This window comes from Pholis gunnellus, assembly GCF_910591455.1.
Source record: "Pholis gunnellus genome assembly, chromosome: 22".
NCBI classification, from domain to species: domain Eukaryota; kingdom Metazoa; phylum Chordata; class Actinopteri; order Perciformes; family Pholidae; genus Pholis; species Pholis gunnellus.
The window spans coordinates 14,462,128-14,489,532 of NC_136549.1; the positions used below are offsets into that span (position 1 = coordinate 14,462,128).

Genomic DNA, 27,405 nt, shown 5'->3' on the forward strand with positions numbered 1-27,405 from the left:
GTGGTAATTGTAGCTTTGTCTATTTCTACCTCAGTTAGTCAGAAAACCTTTCGACGACGAGAGAGACAGAGAGACAGAGAGAGAGACAGAGAGAGAGAGAGACAGAGAGAGAGAGAGAGAGGGAGAGAGGGGAACTTATTGCGTTCAGTTTATTAATGTTCCAATAGAAATCCAAGTTATTGAGTTCCATTAACATTGAATGTTTCCTCTCTCCCATCGGTGTTGTAATGCCGCCTTTAAATCAAAGTCATATCTTCAAAATGGGAAGTCAAGTTCAAAATATGTTTGGTGTCGTATGAACACTGTTGCGTGAACGTTATCTTCCCCGCTCAACTTGCAAACATTAAACACAAACCCACTTGGCGACACCATAAAAGTGGCTGTAAACATCAGTTGGGCACAGGTACTACAGAAACACAGGTTTTATTTTGCCTTAAATGCTACATTTAACATTAGTGGGCAATATAGTGATGCCAGCGTTAGGACACGATGGAAACTTTGCTCCCAGAAGGTATTAGTGAAGTCTTGACAGTCAAGTAATTAAAAAACTTGCATTAAACTTCGCTCATTTAATCATTGAGTATCACTGATGAGAATGCCCTCACCATAAAGATAGGGAAATTAACGGCTGGCAGGATCTCTGTCATCACTCTGCTTAATACGTCAGCGGTGCGCCACACTGTTACTGTACCGTGTTGTGGCGTGCACTCAAGTGTTTCTCGTTGGTGTCAAAACTCCTTAAAGAAAAGGTACTCTGAAATTACAACTTGTGATTTTTTTTCTCACAAGTAATAAGAACGAAAGATACTATTTTTTCTTGTGTCACAGATTATCTAAAAAAAGAAATCCTCATTTAGACACAGCAGCATCAGTTGCCTTTTCTCTGCCTTTTGAAGAGGAATCTGTCAAACCTCACAGTGAGAATGACCTAATTGCGTACAGTCTTGTTTGCTTCAGCTAAATTTGGCACTTGCAGTTGTCAACGTGGAGCATATAGTTTTTTCCCTGAGGCGGTTGTGAAAACTTGTACAGATGTTGCACACATCTGGACACACTGAATCCCCTCGAGGCCCCAGAGGGTCTCTGGGTTGAGATTGAAGTCAGAGTAATAAAGCACCCGAGGGCTGAACTGAATTTCTCTCCACTGTGTTTTTAGTGAAAATGGTTTGGTTCAGGATCATTGTGAAGTCCAGTGGTGTTCAAATATGTTACTCACGTAGCAGCTCAGGGAGACGGCCTTAACAATGCAGAAGTGAGGCAAACAGGTTATAAGAGTTTTTATTTTATTTTACTTTTGACTTTTCAGAGTGCGTTTGCTATAGTTATAGTTCAAATGTAGTTTCAGTTTTTCAGAAAGGTTTAGATTTATTTTTTTATGTTTAGTTTTGGTCACAGTTTCACAGGTATAATGTAGCTATGTGAGAACTGTGTAGGGACGGCCATTATGTTTAATCTTTGCTCTTCTTTAGTGTCAGATGTGAGGTCATTGTGGCATAACGCCATTTCATGGAATTTCAATACTGTTCAATCTCTGAGGTTCAATATCACGAGAGTTTCCTTTTTCCGGTAAAGATATATTAAAGCTAGTGGTCGATGACGGGCAGACAGTGAGGACAAAAGGCACATGACAAGACAGGAAGGCAGGAACGAGAAGGTCAGAAGACTGAGTTGCACAACAGGTGATCTGGTGGAGAACTGAGAGAAAGCGTCAGGTATAAATAGTGAGGGGTTGATGGAACCATTGGGAGCAGCTGTGCCGCTGGGTGGGGCATGAGAGGCGAGAAATGCTCGGACACCAACCGCAGAGCAGGGATGGAATAGCTCTGGAAATGAATAACAGAGGTCAAAGGTGCACAGTCAATATTTTTGTATTAATGACGGATTGAATTGCAATGCATGACGGACCCACAGAGAGTTATCATCTGACAGATAAGGAGCATTCAAACTGTTTAGCTTATTGTTTTGGTGTGATGACCCACAACAAGAATAGTGAACAGAGGGGAGCATTTAGCAGCTGAAGAGTCAGAAATGTCCCTCTGGAGTCGCTGGATCCAAAAGAAGTGAATATTGAATTACCATTCGTCAGGTGGCCAGAGACACAACTCCAACTGAATGTTGATGTGGTTCTGTGTCTGCTGGATGTGTAAAAAGCAGGATTTCACCGCTGCAAAGTGGCCAGAATCCGTTAGTGCTGGCGGAAGGTCAGATGCATTAAAATCAACATGTTCTATATGACCCAATGTCAAACGTTTGAGAAGTCACATTGATGTTCAGTGCAATTGATTGCGCTCGATTGCCGACCCTCGTTCACCAGCAGGGTTAGTGCCTTGCGTGCAGGGGTGCTGCGGTTGAAGTCCCTAACAAGCCTCCCAGCTGCAACAATAACCGGATGCACAAACAGGTTAAAGCCATCACCTAGTACCAGCTGCAGTTTATGCACAAAAAAAGGTGAATGAGTCCCCATTCACCCGTCCGGAAGAGTTAGCAGCCACGATATTGACTGCTTTGTTGTGGACACATGCATCGGTTAGGTTGTCAGCTGTGTGTCTGCCTGGCACACTCTCCAGCATTTAACGTGATGCAGGGATGACAATATTTTGTAGGTCAGCCCCGGAAGTTAGTACAAGTACCTTCAACACAGGGCTTGTTCCACCACCGCTATAGTCAACAACGATTGAAATACAGTTTATTATGTCTCTGTGACATATTGTAAAAGTGTTAAATCAGCGGTGTTCATGCATGTTGTTGTTGCATAGCAGCGTTGGTTAGTCGCGGGTGGGATTTTATTCCCTGTCTTACCCTCCAGCTGAAGTTATTCATAGCATGTGCATAAAACAGGCACACCATGTGGGTGTTGAGCACATACTTAGTGTTATCTTCAACTCTGCTTCATTTGTTCTGTCAGCCAGCGAGGTACAACACGAGATGAGTGTGGTCTTTCACCACGGTTGTACCAGTGTTATCAGAGTGCAGAGGGTCGTGCAGGAGCTTGTTTTTTCTCCACCCTCTCACTCCCACAGACTATTAGGTAATGTAGTAATGTAGTATGTTATTTTGCTGCCCATCTGATTCGGGAATCCTTTCCCCGTTAAATGTGACGTACCTGTGATCCCCCTACGGTCATCTCAGCCGCTCCGTCGTGGAACACAATCGCCCGTCAATGCCTCTTCCTCTGGGTTGTCCTTTTGTTTTACACCCCTCTGATCAGTCACACAGCTCTTCCGTTGTCCCACTTCTGCATCAAGCGTGCAGAGCGGTGGGTATTGAAGTGCACTCATGGGACATTTGGCTCAGAACTGCACAAAATCATGTGCTAGAAATAATCCATCGGGCATGTGTCAGTTTATCAGACCTGGTTTCAGGCAACACCAAGATCACGCTTTGATTTGTTTACACGTTTTTCTCACGACAGTATCTCCTGTGCGAATGGAAAACAGTGTGACAGGGAAGCAGAATATCTTCGCCGACAGATTAGTTATCACTGGAAGCAGTAAATGTGCCAGCAGACGTCTGATTACCTCGGAGCTGCTCCGTGTTAACCGGAGGGCTTTATGATTATTACCACTCATTTTGTGTGGTCACCTGTAATCACTTACATCGGGATAAAACTGCAGAGGGACATGACATATAGTGACCGGAGCAGGCTGTCAGTATTATAATAGTTAAACATTTAATTGACTATCTCCTCCGTCTGAAGCTGATGCAATTTACAATTACCCAAATTCAAGTTAGAAAGATGATATCAGGAAATGAGTAGGCATCACTTTTGATCAGCGAGATGAAAGCACCGAAAAACGTCTGCAATATCAATCTTTGAAGTCAAGTTCCAAACGCCTCGCGAAAGTCCTTGATGTGGATAAAGAAAATGGTGCTAATGAGCATGTGAAAGCAAATAACGGCTCAGAGGAGGGAAAAAAAAAATCCTTCCTGGATGGCCCCTGACCTCCGTTTAATGAGAGAGAAATGCTCATAAACCTCCGAGCAGATGCCCTTGCTGCTTGGGAGTGTACCAGCTCATTACAAGCTCTTCGGAATCTGTGTTTTTTGATATTCAGGCATAGGGGGGAAAAAACTGACCCGGAAACCTTTATAGAAAATATCAATATGGCATACTTAGCACACTGTCAGCTCTTTAAAACCCAATATGATGAATTAGAATATGAATACTGGACCCGTGTTTGCCAGGAGGCCGACACAAGTTGCTCCGTAACAAAAGTACTTTATTATATATTTATATATATATATTATATATATATATATATTTAATACTCATCTGCTTGTGAGCGGCTGTGGCTCAGAGTGAGGACTGAAATAAAGTTTATATTTTAAGTAGTTCAACTTATAATGTGATGTGTTAATGTTAACTCACCAGGAAACATGTTATATCGTAATATATATATCGTTATTATGATATGAATTAATAGATTTTGGCCATATCACCCAGACCTATAATAAGAGTTTTCTGAATTAAATCAAGGACCCATTGTTTAAAAAAATACTAAACTTCAAGTGGCAAATCTGTTATCATTATTATTGCATTATTTGTTGTGCAGGAACAGAGAGCTTCTCGTAGCAACAGCGACTAAGGGGGTGGGGCTTAGCAAAAGGTTAATTTGGGAATAACGAGCAGGATCAGAGGACTGGAACCGGTGCCAAGACAGTTAGAGCTAACATTGTGTTTCATTTCACACACGTACCTGTGACGTTCTCTCCATGAGTAGAGTCGTTTGATTCACGGCGGATTATCATCACGATGACTCGCCTCGTTGCCAGCTCACATCTGCCAATACAACTCCCGTTGGACGAGTTCTCATGAGCCGTAAGCGGTCTCGATGGGAACTGACCTTGCAATTTCAAGCAGATCAATATAATCCAGCGCTTTATTACCGAGTGCCTGAAGTGGAAACAGGCAATAGATTTTCCCTGCTCAGTGTCTCCACTGCACATTTCCTTTTTATGGCCTTGTAGAGTATTCACACAGTCAGAGCCGGAGACTACTTCCTGTCTCGTCTCCCACAGGTCTGCAAAACAGTAAAAGCTCCTCCGTCTGACGACTGCTTTATTGAGCTACTCCCATATTCCCACAATTCAATATTGTCAGTGTGAGGCCTCTACCTACAATTTATCACTGTGTACTGTGTGAAAAGATACTCATACAGCCTTGTAGTGAGATGACAGTGTTGAGAAACTGATTAGTCAGTTTGTATTTACTTACTGCTTGTCATGATGACGCCTGATTTTAGAATGGTATATAAACCTTTCATTACTTTACTGTTGACATAAGGCCCTTCGGATCAGCTTGTCAGTATGGCTATGTATTCACGCAAGAGCTAAAACATTTATTTGTGTAGTGTTAACATTATCAGTGTTTTTACTGTTTTATACTTTTGTAATATTAAAGCATTTGGACTGTTTTGTCTGACAAAACAAACCCCATGAGTCTTGGAACCTGTGACTGGAACCTATTTACTGACATTTTACTGACTAAGAGATTAATAGATTAATCAAATAATCAACAGATGTCAACAATAAAACTAGTTGCAGCCTTATCACGGGGTGCATGCAACAACAAGCGCAATATATTTTGATGTGAAGTTAGAACGGAGCAGGTATGAGTCAAGAGCTCCACTGACAAACTGCACCAATCATCTCTCTTTGTGTGGTCGCAGGTCTCTGGACAACACAAGCTGAATAAAACATGTTATTGAACCAACAGTGATTGAGTACCAAATATCTTCCCTCTCCTTCCATTATGTATCTCTATTCAGTCTGCCAGTTTCAGAGGGCAAGAAATGAATCAGCCAAACTGGCAGACTCATTGAGCTCAAGCTACGGAGGGAAAGAGAGCTCAGTAGACCCCAGAGTCACGGCCTCTAACTTAAGGTTTAGTGTAAATGCTTTGTAATGCATTGCTCTTCCCAAGAAGTGTTACCTTCGAAGAGATAAGTTATTCCCTCTCTTCCCTATTCTCATGCATGAAGCTAAGCCAACGCAAACGATCCATGGATGGGATTGCTATTCTATCTTTCTTGCCCCAGCTGGCCTTGGCGGAATCTATTTCCATTATCCCGCCCATTGATTCGCTCCAGCGTCTTTCACGTTGGCTGTGCCATTAATGTAATTGAAGGTGGTGTTTTTTTTTTCTTCTCCTCTCTGTCCCCTTGGCACGAGGGCCCAAACACAGAATTACTACACTCACACCCGTTCTCCGTCTCTCTCTCTGCCAGATGTTGCCAGGGCTATCGAGCTGCTGGAGAAGCTGCAGGAGTCGGGTGACGTGCCCGGTCACAAGCTCCAGTCTCTGAAGAAAGTCCTTCAGAGCGAGTTCTGCACAGCCATCCGAGAGGTGAGTCACTGTCAAGGGAGGGGAACCGCTGGTCCGTGAACACCAACGTGACTCATGTCTTTTCACTCCTTTTCTTATTTATTTATTCTTTCCTTTTTCTTTTTTTCTGATGACCTTTCTCATGCTTGCACTCCTTGTTGCAGTGCTCTTCCAATCAATCAGTGTGCTCGGTATGCTGGGATGCTTTGTCCTTGGTGTTGCTGTTGAGGAAGTTGTTGTTCTTTAATCTGTTTGGTCACGGTTGCTGTGGAGTCAAGACCTTATTACCATCGCTTTCACAGAAGAAATACTGGACAACAGCAAGTTGTCGTCTAGTAGCCATATAGCTTTTCTTGAACATGTTGTAGTTACTTTACTTTGTTGATTTGCAACATACAAGTTACTTACAATAAGATACAACTCAAATTTCAAATTAAAAGGTCCCATTGGACCGAAAGCCCATTTTTCCGACAGCCCGTTATCCTGAAAACAAACTCCCGTTGTTCCGAAGGCCCTTTGCTCTGAAAATACAAATTCTCTGTGCAACAAACAGAAGCAAATGGCTAATTGTTGCAATCATTATTTTCCTACCATGGCAAAGGCATAACCTGCCCTACTCTGGTTGGCTTGCCCTGATATTCTTATCCTAAACATAACTAATCTCGATCCTTATGCCTAAACCCAACCAACCCAACCAATGAAGGCACCGAGTAATAAGAGGCAGAGCAGCGGGTCATGCCTTCACTAGTAGGAAACAAACTGGGAAGATCCGATGATGTCATTCTACATTAACATAGCCATTTGCTTTTGTTTGTTATACAGAGTGCGTAATTTAGAGAAATGGTTGTTTGTTTTAGGGATAACGAGCCGCCAGACTAATGTTGTTTCGGTCCTATGGGACATTTTTCGGACTAATGGGGTTTTGAAATAATGGGCAGAATAAGGCTGGTAAGGGAGTGCGTCTATGTGTGTGTGTGTGTTCTGCTCAGTCTCTGACTGAACTCACCAGAAACTAAATTTCCCTGGAGCCTTTCTCTTTTTTTTTCTTGTCATCTCTGTATATTTTCAATATAAAGTACTTTCATAAAGTACCAGGAGATACAAACACAACACAAAAAATGTCTCATCTTTAACTCCAACGGCCGCCGTCTTTACTTCAGATTGAGCTGCCCAAGGCAGACATGTTTTTTGGGCCCTTTCATGTCTTTCCATTGACTTTCAAGCCCGTGTCTAAAATGTCCCGTTAGACTGGGCTCGTTAGAGTAATCCCAATTTTTCAACTTCAACGTTCTTTGAAAATGGGTACTTAGAAACAAACACACTAGAGAGACTCAGATCTCTCTTTAAAAGTAAAATTACATGTTTCGCGGTCGAGGAGTGTGAAGTGTTGACTTCTGCAGATTATTTTATGCTTAGAAGGAAGTTGTCTGCAGGCTTTTTGTGATGTTGGTATTATTCATGGCCATATTTACAGTACGTCAGGGGCAGCATCTTAAACTCAGCCAACACAGGACTTTATCTGTTCGATGTATTTAGTTGCCGTCTCTCTTATTACCAGAATCCCGCACAGGATGAAAGTTTCACATTGGTTGCAGTCAATTTAGGTTATAGTGCTGTATAATTAGCTGCACAGCAAGTGAATTAAGTGGCACATTCAGTGTTAGGTAGTTATAAAGTAGAATTTAGCATGAAAATTGCAGCAAAATGTGTGATTAGCTGGTGCAACTGGCTGCTATGATAAAGATGTTAATATAGTTTTTCCATGACTTAGCTCTGCAGATATATCACTGATTTATACCGTGGTGGCAAAATATGTTCCTAGATCACTAGTGAAGTTTTAAAACTCAGCAACTCGGAGAAATTGTGGCGATAAAACAACAAAATCTGAGAGAGTTTCTTTAAGTTACATCAATCAAAAAGGGCCGCAGCATAATGAAAATGTGGGATTATTGCTCTGCTTTATTACTGCTGGAGCTGAACAGCAACAGGGAAATTTTGACTGCATTAAAAATTCGCAGGGAACAGTTGAATGATCACGAGGCCATAAAGCATTACGAGCATTACATTAACTTGAAGGTTTGATAAGCTCGTTACATTGAATTTTAATCAAGCAAATCACTGTTAGAGATTGGTTTTAATCACATTTTACAGGGAGGGAATTAAGTGTGAATCATAAACAGGAGTTTTCCTCCTTTTTGCTTTGAACACTTTCATTCACATACACGCGAATGGCCACCCACTGATCCATCATCTTAACACCATTCATCAGGAAGCCGGGGTGCAAAGCAAACAAGAGCATTCACTCTACACAACAACACCACGCGGGCTGATAACAGCGGATCTTGTATATTTAGCGTCCTGTCTGTTGTGATGTACTGCAGCATCGCCCAGAGCCATGTATTAGTTAAGCAAACATGACTTTGAGGAGCAGAGAGACAGATGACGAATGCCACGATGGCATCTCTTCTGGAAGTTAATTGTCAACAAAGTGAACACGTAATTTGTCCAGGAATGAAAGCAGACAATTAGCAGACAATCAGAGCATTGTTGTGTTGACAATTAAAGTGACATTTGGATTTAGATTGCACTACGTCAGAGCATAAAATAACCGTAATATGTTTGAAGGAATTCTAGGCCAGCTGCTGAGATCTCTGGTTTCACTTTTATTAAAAGCCATAACATTTTGTGTTTGGCACTTAAAAACATGAAAGAGGATCCATTTATGTACTACAACACTGCTACAAAGTAATGCACATAGCATTTCTATAGTCTGTACACTAAACACTGTAACAACCAATTACTAGAAATGGCTTCTGACAGAGCATTACGTAAAAACCTCGACATCATGCAAAGTGACAGAAAGGAAGCACTAGTCTTCTCGTCTCGCTGGGTCCAGATCTGCACCGGTCCTCTCAGGGAAACCTGGCACATCCAGACACCAACTGCACGCCTGAAAACCAGCTGAGTGATCTCCGTGCCAGTCACTGTTCACAATGACTCTCAAAAACCCTCTGAAAAGGGCCTTAGCAGCAGCAGCAGCGGTAGCACATGCCCGTTTCCAAGAGGCAAAGATGCAGACCACTTCACCCACAAAGAGCTGGCTAAACACAGTCACCAGGGAAACTGCTCCGGGATAAGTGGGCTGCAGAGAGGCTGACTGTAGTCGATTACAGGTTTGTGAGAGCCGATGATACAACAGCTTCTTGCTGTGGTGCTGAGCCAGCTGGAGGACAGGTTGTAAGTGCTGGCCATTGCATACTGTAGGCTATTATTGTTACTACGCAGAGTTGTTGTCGTGAAATCTCACAGTTCTCAACAGCTGGTTATTCCGTCAGTTAGTACGGAAACCATTAGAGGAGACGTTCACATCCGCAGGGTTGTGGTAAAGTAGATCGGTCTCGAGACCAAAGAGGACTCAGGATATCACTAAATTGCCTAAATGATTTATTTCTCAATCATTTCTCTGGTTTTATGCAAAGCTTCTGCTTCATAACTTGACTCACAAAACGTGGGACATCTAGCGTGAAAACGGCGACGTTAATCTTCAGTACTTACATGAACGCACCACTCGTCAAAAATGACCACAAAATGAGAACCTAACTTTGACAAACAATGTTCATTGTGATGGAATACCAATCTCAAGTCACTGAAAGATGACTTTCATGTCATAAAAACAGGAATATGAATGAAGAAGCCACCTGCAAGAGGAACAATTCACTCATCCAGCCCTCTAAAACAAGACTATATGCTTTGTAGTAAACAGATTTAAAAAATAAACTGGTATAGTCCTTTAATGTGAACAGTTTCCTCCACCTCCTCCAGCCGTTGGACTCCACTCACTTCCTGAATGTCATCTATCAGTGTTAACTACCCGCAAGTTAAAAGAGCGTTAACACATAGGTTAAACTGTGAGTCCAACCCTCCTGTTGTTCATTTTGATCACACAGGCCTCTGTGACATTTCATTATTACAGATGACCTTTCTCTCAATCTGTGATATGATTCCTTCCTCCACACACACACACACACACACACACACACACACACACACGTGATGTTGCTCATTTCATAGTCTGGAGGGCCGACAACACAGCCTGACAAGACGGACATACTAATCTTATCCATATAGTGAAAACCCCATCTGTAACTCCACCTCCAAACCTGATCCTGCACTCTCTACGTCTACGACAATAGAATATACCGAACATGAATCAGCCTTGTTAAGGATGACAGGCTAGCTGTCAATATGAGGAATGGGTAGTAGGGAGAAGAGTCTGTTCAGCAGTGTTGGGCTAAATGACAAAGAGGCAGAGTTTGATGAGCTGGCTGTCTTTCCCCACCACGTTCATCAATGACGGGGGGGAGGAGGAGGGGAATCTCGTCTCCCTGCATCAGCCTGAATGAGTTGTCAGGGTCAATCAGCCTTGCAAATGGGAAAGGAAGGACACAAGACGAAATGACTGGAAGAGCTAACCAGCTGGAAATGATGGAGAGTGGGAATTCTCAGTTTATTGGGTTAGAGAGTCCCACTTGGCGAACACAGGAAGTGCAAAAAAGCTGGGCCAGAGCGATGGCATCTTTCATCAGCTTTAACATTGCAGTTGATTTTCCACCTCGGCAGCGATTTTCAATCAACATAACGTGGGCGGAGGAGTTGCGTTGATTTCAATCCCGGTGCCTCGGCCTCCCACGTCACGTTAAGTTAAAAGGATGAAAGGTGCATCAACTCAGTCCTGGCAACTTCCACATTTTCCCCTCTGTGTCAGAGTTAGCACCAGGAAGACGGGAAGTGTATTGATAAGTCCTGTGCTGGTTTTCATCCTTTTCCTTACCCGTCCCCCCCTCCCTCCTCCCCGTCTCGCTGACTCAGTAGAGGAAGCAGGAAGCCATGGTTACAAGCAGCGTTGTCATGTCAGTTGGCCCCGCAGGCATCTTCCTCTGCTCTCTGGCTTTGTGGCGTCTTCCTAGTAGCAGCCAGTGCCGCTATCCTATCAAGGAATAATGTGTGGTAAAAAGGAAACATGTCGGAGAGAGGGTGGACTGATGGTGTGAGTGTGGTAGGGACCGGGCAGTGAAGACGTCTGCCAAGAGAAGAAAGCAGAAGGGTAATTGAAAAGATGCCTGCAGGACAACTGGCCTCTTTAGAGCAAAGTGCAGCCACAACAAGAGCAGACGGACATTCAAAAGCACACAGCTTTCTGTTATTATTCAGGGCACAGCATTCAGGTTAAATACGCTGAGAGATATCAAATGTGCGTCTTGTTTCGCCTCCTTTAGAGCACTCACTGTAATACAATTCTCAGCGAATTATCATTTCTTATGCGCAAATAATTGCATGTGTTTAATGTGAAAAACTGAATTTTCAAACTGCATTACTAAAATAGATGGATAGATCATATTACTATGTGTTTGTGAAAGGGGTCGCTCATAGGGATGAATCCACAGAGAATTACGCTACCTAGCGTTTTAGCATCTATCAGCTCAGAGTTTTGGTTTTCTGGCCCACAAATGTTTTGGTAGTTCAGTGTCACTGCTCTCAGTGTCGTGCAGTATCAATATGGGAGAAGGTAGGACTTAAAAGAGAGTCACACCTCATGTCTTATGTATCGTAATTGTCTATTCCATCTAATAAATGAGGAAAGAAGGCAACACTAGCGGCTATCCGCTAGTGAGAAGGCAGCTTCCCTTGCACTCACAACGGTCACTAATTAAGCTTTCAACTGCAAAAGAGGTTTATAAAATCCATCCCTGATGCACCCTGTGAGAGAAATGAGAACTCTCTTCTTTAACTCCCCGTTGTACTACTGCCTAGATGCCAAATATTGCATGGGCATTGCAGCTGTATCAGACACACTCATTACTCAACATGTACGTAACGGAGATCAATGTTTCAAGGCCCAAAGGTCATTACTTTAACACACAGATGAAGACAAGGTGCTGAGAATGGGAGACTTTTTGCAGGTAGAATAAATAGGGGTAATTAGCAGTTGTAATAGTGTTTTAAAAAAAACAAGATAACGGAGGGAATAAGGAAGCCACTCTGCAGGCACACAGAGGCCAGAAAAGCCTTTCATGGCATTTATAAAGCTGTGCTCAGCCTCAAAATGTGCAAAGGTGGAAGAAGTCCTCGGGTAAAGGTACCATATGGGAGCTGAGTGTGTGTGTTTGTAAACTGCAGGCTCCTTTTTTTCCCCCCCGAATGCATCAGCGCTATAAATGTGTTGTAAGTCTGAAACGTAGAGCTGCACTCTCAGTTGGTCTTTGAGATTCATGAGCAAACAAGACAACAGAAGCTCAGGGATATTTTCTCTCCACCCATCTCTGAGATCTTTACACACAGATATCGCAGGGTTTGTATCTTATAAGTATACATCCATTTGATGGTTCAGAGAAGCGAGGCCTTTTTGTAGGGTTGCACGTCAAAGCCATCGGGTGTGTTTGCTTCCAGGCGAGCTGCCACGCTTTGATGGGAGAAATCATGTAGAGAGATGATTAAAATTCATTTCTGAGCCACAACATACATTGTAAGTCATAGAGGGGAGTTTATTTAGCGTTCTGTCATTACTCTGATAAGAATCTGATTGCTTGTTCGCTCCATGAACTGAAACTGCAATCAATGTAAAATGTAAAATAATTAGATGTGTTTGAGAAAAGCTGAAATCATGTGATCTTTGCAGTAATTTGTGTGTTTCATCGAGTCAGTTGCGCCGACTCAGCAAAAAACATTTCCTCTGAAACTTTTTGTAATCAGCCCATACATCTATATCTCATCTCCACGAGCATTGGAGAGATCCGACTGGTTTTAAGCTGCAGTGCTGACTGGTCTGGTGGAGATGTATATGAACGGCATCGTTCAAACCTTTGTGTTACAGTATATTAACCAGACATCCTCATTCGAAGCTGTCTCTATCTTCCTCTTGCTTTTATCCTTTGAACAAGTTTGGTTGTTAGGTGTCTTTAAAAAAAACACATCTTAACTGGAAAGGTCAGCTGTGTGCATTGATTCTGTCTGCCTCAGCAAACCTTTTTCACCCAACTTGACATACAGTATTGGACAGAAAACCTTGTTTTTCTACAGTAACCCATGTCTTGGCACCGGCTCAGGCCCAGCAGTAATTTATGGATCTGTTCTGGAGGCTTTTTGTGCTGTGCATTAAGGTCTCAGGATGATATTTTGCCTCAATTTCCTGAGCTACATGTAAGAGTTACAATTTTCTCTTATTTATTCGTATTGATGGTAAATGGTACATTTCTAACACTACATGTCATTCACCCATTCATACACCGATGACAGGGGCGGCCATGCAAGGTGCCCATCAGAAATAACTAGCAGTCAAACCCATTCGTACACCGCAGGCACAGCCTACGGGAGCACATTTGGGGTTAAGTGTGTGTTGCCCAAGGACACATCGACATGGACTAGCTGTGATTGAAGGACGACCCGCTCTACCGCTGAGCCACAGTCTCCTCTTCTTCATACCAAGACAATGCACAAATAAAGAGCACTGTTCAGCTCGAGTTTGTTAAGACTATGTTATCTTCGAGGCTGATACCCTCCCACCCTAAAACATCCTTAATACAGTAATTGAAATATTCTCTTATCTTCTCTGAGCGTCTTCACTAAATTCTCATCCACACATTTGCTGCTGATGTCTTCGCATTTCAAAGGGATTACAAGGTGTTACTAAACTTGATGTGCACGCTCACCTACGAATGCATTTGGAGGCAAATATTAGGATTTGCATATTGTTTGAATGTGTAAGATTGTGGGTGATGCAATTAGCGCTATCACAAAAATAACTCTGGTCCTGAATGGTGGGTGTTTCTTTCCCCCTCAGTCGTTCCGTTAATGCGGTTCGTTTCTGTACAGCCAGCTGTGAAGGAACACCGTTATATGACTGTGGAAATGTGCTGTTTGGGCTCAGGCGCAGGGCAACCACGTGAAACGTAATTATAACACCTGTCTCTCTTCATTTCTTCCAGGTGTACCAGTACATGCATGAAACCATTACAGTGAACGGCTGTCCAGAGTACCAGGCGAGGGCCACGGCTAAGGTAAGAGCTGCTCTGGAGATCTGCAGCTGATCTCTACATCAGCGATTATTTGGAATGAAAGCATAAAGTATGACGAATGAGTAGCAAACTGTCTGTGAATCACATTAGCGGGTGATATCATTCTCATCTTGCCCTCTGGCCAAAGCACAATGAAATGAGCAACGTGTGTTCTACTTTGCTAATGGGCCTCATTTAGATTACATGCGTTGTTGCATGTAATCATGCAACAACGCATGACAGCGCTGTTGCTGCAGGAGTAAGGCTGAATATCACATGTGTGTTTTTTGCTGTTGTACCACAGTTTCATTACTGATCTTCATGAAACAAAAAATAAAAGAGAAAGTAACTGAATAAAGTTTAAGCTGCGGTTTGTTCTTGCTCAGCTGCAGGATGAACCTTCAGTTCAGCATAAATGCATAGAACGGTTGTCAGACAGGTATCGCTGCACGGATTGTAAAGCCCCTTGTGATATCGGGCTATGTAAATAAAATTGACTTGAATAGGATACGACGGTCCACTGGAAAAACAGCTCCTAATTTTCTTGAATTCCCTCAGAGGACAATAACAAACCCTTTTTCCTATCCCTTCTCTAGCAAGCAATCTCGCTAAATCCACAGCGACTCACAGTCTCACATGTATAAACAAACCGGCATGTGCAGATGAAGAGGCAGCTACTTTGGTTAGCCGGCAAGTTTCCCCACTAGTACCATAATCCCAATGCAGTTAGCTTACATCTTTGTTTACTGTCGAGTTGGACTCGGAGACAAGCGTTCCGGATGATTTATGTAAAACTGAAGCATGTTTGGAAAGCTTTAAGAGGCTCGCTCTGTCTGAGGTTGTTTTGCTCTTCCGGAATATTTTAAATTAAGGTGGCGGCTGCCAATCTAGCACGACTTAGAGTCAGAATGGACACAAGCAGATTTAACAGAATGGAATATGACTCATGTGGTCCGAGCACAGGAGATGCAACTGTGACGACTCAGAAAATAAAACAAAAACACGAGTGAAAGACAGGCAGGTAAGATAAAAAGTCCAAGTTCCTCTGAATAATCAAACCGTGGGGGTCAGGCAGTAGACCGTGCAGGCGGCAAAGACAGGCAGACACACACTAGACAGCCTGGCAAAGACAGTGAAGATGGACCGGTTTATATACTGCAAGACTAATCAGGGAAATGGGGAGCAGGTGAGTAAGTGGGCGGAGATGGTCTGACGAGGGGAATGGGGTTACTTCAGAGCACAGGGATCTATAATGACAGGGACAACGAATGATTAGGATCTGACTGAAGTCATGAGCAGACAGAGAAGAAAGGCTGACAGCATCTTTTTCTTTTTAATATGAATCCAGAATGACCAGCTCTCCATCCCGGTTTCAACAATCTTAAGCTGCTAAATGTACTTGAGCTGTACATCTTTCTTTAAATCCACATCGTGTTCACCCACGAATCATCAGATAAGCAGCCACTTGATTTCCATCTTTACTCCCATTATTTGGTTTGCTGATGACACAACCCGGATGAAAAATGTCTGCAAGACAATATAATGATAAAAACATATATTTGTCTTTAACGACGGCTCATATCTGTTTGTTGATTTAAACTCACATAAGATGTCAATCTTTGAAAAAGCTCATTTTTCATATCCTTGCTTCTTCCGCGCGACTATTTCAGACATTATTTTTTCTTTAGTTGCTGCCTGCTGTTTAAAAGACATCGCAGTCGTGTCTCAGGTGACGGACAAAATCCCAGCGGAGACGTTTCCTGGTACAAGTGTGAATGGATTAAGCTAATTCTGGTGTGCAAAAGAGAGACGAGTGACGCGGTCGGACTTGTCGTCAGCGCCTCGCCTGCAAAAGACACACGCCTAGAAAACAAAGCAGGCAGCGGAGGAGAATAGATGAAGGTAGCGCTCTGTCATTCAGTTGTTCAGTGTCCAGCTGGTTTCACTCCTCTTCAGTACATCACAGTGCTGGGTGAGTGGGAGGGTGGAGGATAGGAACAGAGAGGGATGATGAATGCAGAGAGATGGGATCCGAGGCTTCAAATGATGAGTGCTTTATTCTCTTTTGTTGCCTCCTCCAACCAATACTGAATATAGATAGATAGATAATTTATCACAATAGTGCTGAGACTGTTGAATTTCAATTGAACGTCTTTGTTTAATCTTTTTTTTCTCTCTTCTTTTAGATGAAAAGGTTGGGTTGTGTCTGTGCATTAAAGAGGGAGGTTGAGCATAGTGTAGCTTAAACAGCTACTGGAAGCAGCGGGAGACAGCTAGCCTATAGCTCTCCTCTAAAGCTCCTCATTCATAACTTATATATTCCTTGTTTAATCTATTTTCTTTCTTTTTTTTTTAGGATTAGGGTCCTGTTTTTAGATGAAAAGATCCGGTTGTGTTTGTGCTTTAAATATTGAGGTTGAGCCAAGACGTGCTTCTCTTGAACGGCTACTGGAGCAGGGGAGTCATCTAACCTGAAAATATAAAAATAAAATACAACCTCCAGCACCTTATTCACAAGTTATATCTTCTTAAAGATAAAAAGATTGGTTTGTCTCTGTGCATTAAATATGGAGTTGGAGCCAGTAGAAAAAGTAGAAACAAAACAACCTTCCAGAACCTCTAAAGCTCAGCTTTGTTCTATCTTCTTTTTAAATGATAAGATCAGCTTGTGTTTGTGCATTAAATATGGAGGTTGAGCCAGGAGGTGATTAGCATATAGCTTAAACATTCACTGGAACACAACTGTCTGGTTAGGTTCAGGAAAAAGATTGTGTTTTAGGTTAAAATAAGAAACACAAACAGCGATCTCCTGGGTGAAAGTCCTGTGTGTGTTAGACCCATTCCTCACCTGAGTTCTACTTTGCTAATGGTCGTCATTAAGAGTGTAAAGCGATGTAAACCATGTCCCTCTTAATACTACGTCACCTGACTTCCTCCTCTGCTCCTGTCATAATAAGTACTATTACTAAGGACCACTAGAGGTCGGCGTTGTTCTTGAAAAAGTGTATTTCCCACATGTATTGTCAAACTGTTCCTTTTAAAAAGGATGCACAGAATTATAAATAAAAAATAGAAAAGATTTGCCGTCAACAAAGTGGATCCTATTGATTTCTTCCAGTCTGTTACTGCATTTGGAACATCTATTTGTCAAGTGGTCACCATTTGTGATGGAAACATGTCTCTATTGAGTGAATAGAGTAATTTCACCCTACAAAGGAACTGCAATGTTTAATCTGGGGAAAAAGTGTCTTTTTTCTAAGCCCGAAGCAACGACAATGACAAGATTTAAGCAGCTTTAAAACTTCTTCCTACTTTTCTCTCTTTGCCCCAAACTTTAAGAAGCTACTGCTCCTAAATCTATATTAAAATTGCATGTCCACTGGGCAATTAAGCACACAGCTAATGGCCTGAGCTGGCTTAGCTGTGGGGACACTCTCAACTGGGAGGAATGGAAGTTTTTAAAAGTTTTCTTACTCTGTCACAGTGTTCACAAAGTCAGGCCACAGTGCTAATTGCATTCAATCAGTATCACACATGTATTCTGAAAGGGGCAAAGCACGCGAAAGATGCAGACACCTCTCAACCACTTAAACTCAGTGAGATGGTGAATCTCCCGACAGTTGAGATTTGTGTTTCACCTGAACAACTCGATTCTCTTTGATTGCTCCATTAATTAAATCAATTCAGCCTCTAATTCCTGGCCCGAGGCCTTTATTACTGATCTTAATGGAGACAGGGACTATCAGTGCTGTGTGGGCTCCGGAGACAATAATGGGGGCTGATGATCAATTGACTTTGGGTGTATTAAGTCATACTTACACTGTACAGAGTTGTTAGGGAGAATGTATCTTCCAGCAAGCGTTTCATTTGAAATGCCTCGTGTGTTTGAGAGGCGCCGGCCATCTGCCACATTGCTTTTTTCGTTCGCGGGAAATCTAGATAAACTTGGGAAGGTCGATGTGCTGGGAGGGCCCGGCGAGGAGACGGTATGCATGCTGAGGAGCTGCCTTTTAGCTTCACACTGGGACGGGGAGGGAGGGAGGACAGAGGGAGAGAAAAAAGAGAGGGAGAGGGGAAGTTGGTAGAATACAACAACCAAATTAAAACAGGCAGGGAAAGAGAAGTGAGCAAAACTGTTTGAGCAGGAACATAGATATGAAGATGAATATGTAAGAGAGAGAGAGAGAGCAGAGATGCTGCCGGGAGGGAATGTCAAAGACCTCAAAGTGCCAAGACACTTGCCTGCTGCCGGGGAATTTGGATACACATCTGCAAAAGCTTCTGACTGAACCTCCCCTCCCTCCACTTTTTTTTTATCCTCTCTTTTCTCGATCTACCTCACATATCATAGACGACGCCGACTTGACAGCGAGGCCCCTTTGGCAATGAATCTGTGCTTCAGTGGGCACGGCGTGTCTCGTCCTCTTCTTCGTCTTGCCATTAGCTTTCCCAGCCTCGGCTAACAAGCTCCTGGGTGCTTTGTTCTGAACGAGGAGCAAGGAGCTCTGGGTTCAAAGAAAAAAAAAAACCCAACAGCCCAGCGAGCAACGTGAACCAGCTGGTAGAGATACAGAGGGTGAAAGTTGTCTGGCTGCTCCTCCGGTGTGGACTTGGATGTGTTAATCCATGTGCTTAGAAAGCCGGAGAACTTCTCATGTGGAGTGGAAATCCCCGGCCCCGACTAAATCCTAACGCTTTGTTGCAGCAGATGCAACAAAAACAAAAAATTGGTTTCCTCTGTTGCATTCAAATCCTTCTCAAAAGTAGGATTTCCCATAAAGCCTGTTGTCTCAAATGCTTTTTTTTGTTTTGTTTTAAAAGGTCCCCTCTTGCTTTTCCAAAGATGATAAATGTATTTGAGCAATCGGAGTTCATTCTGACATTCTTTTGGAACTGCATTTGTAACAAAAGGGTCGTACTTTTGGAGCTTTCAACCGCATCTAATGGTCTTTATGATGAATGTGTATTTCTATCTTTCAATTGTTTTCACTAGTTTTTCACTGCCACACTCAATTTGAGGTGCCATTTTCCCAGTAAGATTATTTTCCTACACCTCCCAACAAGCTGTACTGATCAAATGTTTTCGGATGTAGAGGTAATAGACAGGTAGTGTGCAGTATGAAGAGGAAGTGCTGCAGAGAAACTCAACTCAGCGAACAAAATTACACATTTTCTTTTCTCTTCTTTTGCAGAAAAACTGTCCAATTCAGCCCCGTGTGTATACTGTATAAAGTCTCAAAATAATATGCACATACAGATATAGTTTTTCAGGGTTTTGGGGATAATTAGTAGTGAAAAAATCCCATCCTGCTTCTCTTCCTTCAGGCAACAGTTGCAGCCTTCGCAGCCAGCGAAGGTCACTCCCACCCGCGAGTGGTGGAGCTACCCAAGACGGAGGAAGGGCTGGGCTTCAACGTGATGGGCGGCAAGGAGCAGAACTCGCCCATCTACATCTCCCGCATCATCCCCGCAGGCGTGGCTGAGAGGCACGGCGGCCTAAAGCGAGGGGATCAGCTCCTGTCCGTCAACGGTGTGGTAGGTCTGACCACACTGACATTTTGACACACAACATGTGGTTTGGAGGGAGAGTGCAGATACGCTTTTTTTGTCAACTTCTCACAAAATGAAGCAATATTTAATTTCCGGTTTGATATGTGAGTCAACATTCAGGAGAGCTGTTGAGATCACAGTGCTGTCCATGACTGGAGTAAGGAGCTGAAACACTTCTCCAACAGCAAGAGAGCCTTCTCGCTTTCACATAATATCACCGTATATTAAAAATTTAGGAAATATTCTTTTCTTTTTTTCAAAGAGGAGCTACTATATTCAAACCTATATTCAAATGAGCTTCCTTTAAGCTTCCACTCTTTCCATCTCTAAACCCCCCTGCAGAGCGTGGAAGGTGAGCACCACGAGAAAGCGGTGGAGCTGCTGAAGGCGGCCAAGGACAGTGTGAAGCTGGTGGTGCGCTACACCCCCAAAGTGCTGGAGGAGATGGAGGCTCGCTTTGAGAAGCTCCGTACGGCCCGGCGGCGCCAGCAGCAGCAGATCCTCATGCAGCAGCAGCAACACCAGAACGTGGCCTCTCAGCAGAACCACATGTCGTAGGTGAGGCGCTTCATTGCTTTACGGGTGGGGGGGGGAGAGAGAAGAAGACCATGGCGTGAATGAATAGCCAATCCCAGGTTTTAATAGGCTGGGACACATTGGAAGCAGAATTTAAAGCTACTACGAGGAACTTTCATTTCGTGTTGGTTTTGGCGGTCCCTGTGGACTAAAGCGGTAGTGTATCCGAGCACCAGAGTCCCTTTAGAAAACCTCTCATTTCACTGCAGCAGGCTCTGACCGTCTGCTCTGCTCAGTCCTGGTTCTGGTTTTCCCGTGCCTCCCTTTCCTCCAGCGGGCCCAGCATTACGGCCTGGGCCTCCAGCAGCGCGGTGTCGGTGTTGGACCGGTGGAGCAGTGAGCCACAGCTATGCTCCTGGTCAAGTCTTAGGTGATGATGAATTCTTCATCGTGATTTGAATTTAATGCAATTTAGTGCACGTTAACAACAGGTTCTTAGCTGCCTCTTGTGGCTTACTGCTGAGTCTGGACTGGACTTTGGTCCACTCAAGGTAAGCACAGAGTTTTGGATCTGAATGCTATTTAAGGAGGGGACAGTGGATGCACATAGCCACACACGTTGCCTTTTATCATTTTCCTCATGAGCATAAGGCAAAGCCTCGGACTGTTCCAGCTGTTCCAGTTTCAAGGTGACCGGACGTTTTCTGTCAGGAAATCCATGCAGGCAGAATTATTAGCATATTTTAAATCTCCTCGGGTTACCTTTTTTATAATCTATTCTTTTTTTTATTTATTTACTTCTTTCCTTGTTTTTCAGAAGAGGAATGTAGATGGAGAGAAGTGGAAGCAGGTTCAACTGTCCCGTTGAGTTTTCCATGCCCTGCTTGGCCTTGAGAACCGTTTTCATTGGCTCGTGTGCAGGTAGCAGACATTTACATCCCGGCACGAAGCCCAAAACTTCAGTGATGTATTTTGCAAACTCAGCAGTCGGCATCCTCCGTGCAAACTTTACTGCTTCTGCAATCTTTCCACCAGTGATTCTATAAATTATTCAAGCTTAAATCGATTACATCTGTGGCTCATGCTCAGCAGGTACTGGGGCAATGCTGTTACTTGGAAGCTACAGCTGGATGGACCACATACCTCTGATTTAGACAATATTGTTACAGTCCAAATTTAGAACAAAGCGCTGCACTGCCAGTCAAACTAAAAGCACGCCTCCACTGTGTGAAAAATAGCAAAACTTAAAAGCAAGAAGAAACTTTTCAGACACTAATCACACCATTAAGCTAAATCATATCGTGCTACGCTTAATTCCGCCCGGGCTTCTCAAATTATTTAAGCGTTTCCCCTGACGTACTGGAGGCGGGCATGCGTCCAAGATCTCAGAGTCACTGCCCGCTTGATGCTAAGTCCCCCAGGCGTATCTCTCGTCTTGCACTTGGCACGGAGCGGCTTGGGAAGGTATTTGGGAGCTTGTAACAGTGTGTTATGGTGGAGCTACAGACAGGGACCGGAGCAGGGATCATGTTTTATCAATGCCGGCGTGCCGAGCGCAGAGATTTGCTGCGGCGGGCCAAGAGGCCGCGGACCAAGTGACACGCACAAGCGGACAAGAATGCAACATAAGCCGCCGGTTTGCCTGGTGTTCATCTGTCTCTGTCGCTTGGACGGTGTCTACATTACACAACTGGCTGGAGTGAGACTTTAATCTCACGATTAATAATTAGCAGATGATAAATATATGTAAGAATTATCGCCTCTGCTCCTTTTTCCTGAGAGCTAATGTAGTCATTTCTAAAATTGTATTAACTGTTATGTGAGGTATTTTTAGGACTAACGCTGCAGGAAACTCTGCATATGTATGTGACCTATAGTGACTAACCACATCAACTAGACCCTACATACATTTTCATAATAGGTTTTTACAGCCAAACACAGCAGACCTGCCACACACACACGCCTCCTCTTCAAATTAGAAGTTTAATAATGAAAAACAATACAAATGTAGCTCTAAAATATACTGTATTAACATGGATGCACTTTACACTTGTTTTAAAGTAACTTTACATCACATATATAGTAAAATTATACTTCAAACTGAGCTAAGAAAATGAATACCTTCCCGGGGAAATAAAGCTCAGTGCTGCACAAATAGTTCTTGAAATAAATAGATTGCTGAAACACACATTCTCCCCTTACATTAAAAAGTGTACAAATGTCTCCCATAAAAACATGTTGGCCATGATTGAAGTGAAAATATAACACACCAGTCACACCTTCAAATCACAGGAATTTATAGCGCCTTGTTCATAATTTAGTACGACCGTATAAACCCACTACTACACCTGCAGTGCACAGCCGTGTGAGGAGACACATAATGGTGCAGAGACGGTGAACCGGTGGACCAGTCTTAATGTAATGTTTATAAGCCTGTCTTCGCTACATGGTGAGCTATGTTTTTTTTAAAGAAGGAGAATATTTCTGTGGCTTTGTTGCGTTTGCTGGGACATTTGGGCAGCATGATGGCAGGGGACTGCCTTCAAAGTGGCTTTCTCGAGCCAAAAGTGCGAGAGTTGCCGTAATTGAAGCTTTGATCAGAATAACCAGGCGTTACATAATTAGCTTGATATCACTCGGGTCTTCTGTCAGTCTGAACCGTCTGAAAGCATCGCTCTCAGCTTGTCTCTCTTCTTCAATGATCTGCAGGTTGTTCCAAAAGAAGAAGAAGTGAAGGAAAAGTGGATCTCAAAAGACCATCTGTTTGCGCTGAGGATCCCCAAAGGAAGCTCTCCGTCGCGGCGGAAACCAACAAGTAGAAGACTCTTTTTCTTACTCTCTCCCTTCCAGTGCACCACCGATTACTGAGCAAAAAACAAAGAGAGCCGTTCGTCCTGAAACTGGTGCTTTGAAAAACAAGTACGAGGGAGGCTAGCTCTGAAAGTCGTCCATTTTAACTTCGTATTCCCTTTTATGAGTTGTTCTCCCCGGTTGTGAGTCTCCTTTTCTTGTGTTTGTTGTATTTGTTTACAGTCATCCACTTTTTGATTGCTTACCGAACATCCATCATGGCACCTTTGCCATTTGTACAGTGGTGTTTCTATTGATTCTTCAACTGGTGCTCGTGTCTCTGTATGAATGACCATCGTTTTCTTTCTTTTTTTTTGTGTCAAACTTGTCCTGTTTAGGATAAACGTGAACTCTTTTTTACCTTCTATATTGTAGCAGGAACGATTTTGTATCTCGTAGGTTTAGCAATAACACCGAATCTTCTGCTTTCACACCTCACCACTAAATTCAACGATCGGATACGAGCGTATATACAGAGTCTATGGCTGCACATGTAAATCGTTGTAAAGCAAACTGGGTCTTATGTACTGTAAGGCAGCTTCTGTGTCCAAATCTATCCTCCGTGCCATTCAAAGAGATTATGGATTTAAAAGTGGCATGGATTATTAATGTGCAATAACTTTGTAAGCTACTCCCAACTGAGATTTATCTAGAAAAAATATATCTTACCATGAGATTTTATCAAGGTTCAAATCAACCCTCAGAAATGTTGTCCTGTTTCCGACAGACAGACAGAATGTCACCAGTTTTCATCTGTGAGTGGGAAATCAAATTATTTTTCAGACATGTGTATACTATAGTTTATGAGATCAGAGATTTAACATAAAGTTTTATTGTTCCTTTTTGAGTATTGTGTATTCTTTCTGAGACGTGCAGATTATTATTTAAAATCTATTCCTTGTATACAACAGCTGAATACTAGCACATAGTTCATGTCGACCTGCGTTTCTGTTCTGACAATCATTGTTCCTCCGTACCTGTTTTTAAACTTAGAGTTAGAGTGGTAATTTCTGTCGTCTGCATATTTGGTGCTAAGCGCTCCTTGTTGTGTTTTTTTTCTTTGCACTACACTTCCCAGAGATCACTGCGTTGTCAATTTTTGTGTCTGGTACCGTCTTGGGTTTTCTGTCCGTCTGTTTTCTGTAGGTGGCGCTCTTTTCTTTCTTTGTTTCAAACATGCCGGCTTTTACCTCTTTTTCTTCTTCTATTTGCCATAAACAAATCCAAAACATGAAACGCATCACTTCCTGTATGCCAGAGGATTTTCTTTTTTCACCCCTGCTGTCGGGAAGTTGCATTGTTCATGAAAATGTTGCTGATTTATTCCTTATTGACAGAAAGTGATCATTTCCATCTTTTCTGATCTACATCTAACGGCACAATTCCAGCAGAGCAAAATCCTTCTTCGTGCGTACTCCGTTCCACGCTGCCAGATGTTGCCATTCCCTCCACAGCCTGTTAGCACTAAGGTCACTTGTATTCGGTGAACTCTGGGCTCAGGTTTTAAAGGACATTCACTCACTCGTCCAGAAGAACATCTCAATACAACAGATCCCTTTTTGTATCTTTAAATCACAGGTACTCTTTCTTAATTGACTTACATTTTTGAAGCTGATGGTCCTGTACTTACCGTAAAGATTAAAAAAAAGACAACAAACTGTTGATATGCAATTGTTATACATACTATATTTGTATAAATAAATCTATGTGCTTGTGTACAGTGAACGCTTTGTCGAGCCTGCCTTCATATCACTACATCTTCATGGTTTCATGTATTTAGTCGACTCTGACTTGCAGCACAGAGCTTTATGTGTCAGCGTGACATCAGAGGGCCATAGATGTGCCACCTGCTGAAGAACGGCAAAGAAATAGATGTAAAAATGTGCAAATGGTTTCGGGTCATACCTGCTTCCAATAATAATGTAGTGCAGTGTGCACTACAGGAGAAAGAATTTGTCTGCTTCATCATGCACATCCTACAGAAAACATGTGTTAAATCAGCTCTTATTAAAGCAAACTATACTGTATGTGGTGATGCTTTTGGCTCGGACTCCAGTATGCCGGCGTGCAGGTCTAGTTTCTTGTTCGTATTGCCACATTTTATATATATTGAGTCTTAAAATACTGAAATCGTCCCATAAAAATACTTCTAAATACTACAAACTCTCTTTTCCGAGGGAGTCCGGGCCAAGAAAACATAAAAGCACAAATAATAAATACTAATGGATCAAACTTCTGCATTTCCAGTCCCTCCGGTGCCTTTACTGAATAATAACTGTATTATGTATCATGTAGCATAATGAAGTTACTATTTCTACAGTTAGAATCCTGATGTGTTTATTTCTTATCACAATGAAACAGCTTGTCACTGGCTGCCTTCCAGAGATCTAAAGTGCAGCTTCAGAAGGTGAGGTGATTAAACCTCGAGCACTGAAATGTCCCTCTGAAGACTCGTCCAGCTTTTAGCCCTGCAACAGAAAGTCAATGGCCTTTTGTTGGCTCCGTACAAAGAGCAGACCCTGAAACTAATAAAGAGACTCTCGTAAATGGGAGGTATTAAACTCAAACGATGACAGCAGAAGCACAAAGTGTCTCTTTCTTCACCGGCAACCTGTTGCACACAGTGTTAAATCCCTTTTTTTTACTCTTTTTGGGAAAAATCAAGACGTAAATGCAGGTGACAAATCCCTCGCCCGTGTCCATGGCTTTTAATCTGGAGCAAAGAGCCCGAATGTAACACCTTGTCAGGATCACCAAGTAACCCAGATGAAAATAAGGAGAAACTGCAGTTTGAAGCACAGCTGATAAAAAGATAAACAACCCCTCAGTAAGTAACACGCTCTGATGTATTTACGGTGTGAAAATAGTTTTAATCGCCTTCTCGATCTCCTCTGTAATCTTCCATCTACACCTCCACATCCTGAAATAGCTCTCAGGAAACTGGATGTGTCTCACGCCTCTAACAGTGACGTCACTCAGGCTGCATCTTAGAACCGCGCTGTCATCACTTCACCATGAAGCTGATCAGATGAGACCCAGACTGGCTCGATCAGAGGACGTGACGGATTTATTTTACTTTGTGACAAATAGTTTTGCTATATTTTAATTGATATCGAAACAAATTTCATGGGTTTCTTTCCCATCGGGACACAATTATTTTTCAGGGAAAAAATAACTATTTATATATATACTGTATATTTATATATATTTATATACCTCAATAGAGTGTTGCAGGAATAAGTTCTCGGTTCCGGTTCCTTCATCTTGAATTGAATGTGTTTTTTGAATTGTTTTTTGTTTGATGCATTAAAGTCTGTGATGAACACAATGAAAACATTTTAACATTTTGTTTTTACGACACAAAGTACGTGAGTACATACACCTCTCGGGAGTTGTGAAGTTTTTATGTGTCTTTAAAAAGGCGGTTGCTGACAAGTGTCTAAATGAGACTACGAAACGTCATCACGCCAAAAACTATAGTCCTCCTTCAGCGTGGTGGTGATGATGGGAAGTGACCCCGGAGTAGTTCGGTTAAAGCCGAACATTAGCTTTTTTTCCTTTGCCAAAACAAATCATAGAAGTGGTGTTCATTTGTGAAGATTATCTTGCTGAACAAAACGTGATGTCTTTTTGTCAAGGCACCAGGGTGATGCTAACTTTCCGGGGTTGGGCTACAATAAATGGTCATCCCCGCAGCGCTCTATACTTCATTATGAATACGGTTCATCCAAAAAACAATGCGTCTGAGTACAGGAAGAGAGAACAAACGGAATAAAAACTAGAAAAGAGCCACAAAAAAAGAAAAAGGTGAGAAAATCATATCTATACGGCTGAAATGTGTTTATAATGCAGGAATTCATTACCCCATTCTGACCCTATTTAACTATAAGAAAGGACACTGTTTCAGGGTTAATACAACTTTAACCGGGGTTAAAAAGGATCAAGAACATGTTTTGATTTGAACACAATGGGAGGATCAGGATTCATTTGTAAAACCAAACCTTGCAAACTCCAAAAAGGATAATATTATTTAAACAGACGTTTTTTATCTCAAAACTGGGAAAGATAGGACTGTCCCCATGCTGCATCTCTTCACCAGCAGCGGAGATGTCC

At 42.6% G+C, this 27,405-nt stretch overlaps 1 protein-coding gene across 1 annotated transcript in view; it reads left to right on the forward strand.

Annotated features, from left to right (window-relative positions):
• The window catches only part of lin7a (lin-7 homolog A (C. elegans)), a gene marked incomplete at its 5' end in the record, with an annotated part of 30,506 nt that extends 5,503 nt beyond the window's left edge, over positions 1 to 25,003 (forward strand). Inside the window, 5 exons of the mRNA XM_079183759.1 lie at positions 6,228 to 6,346; positions 14,308 to 14,379; positions 19,702 to 19,911; positions 20,269 to 20,484; positions 23,152 to 25,003. Coding sequence (XP_079039885.1) covers positions 6,228 to 6,346; positions 14,308 to 14,379; positions 19,702 to 19,911; positions 20,269 to 20,484 — 617 coding nt within the window. The 3' untranslated portion in view covers positions 23,152 to 25,003. The remainder of the gene's footprint in view (positions 1 to 6,227; positions 6,347 to 14,307; positions 14,380 to 19,701; positions 19,912 to 20,268; positions 20,485 to 23,151) is intronic.
• Positions 25,004 to 27,405: the final 2,402 nt, after the last annotated feature.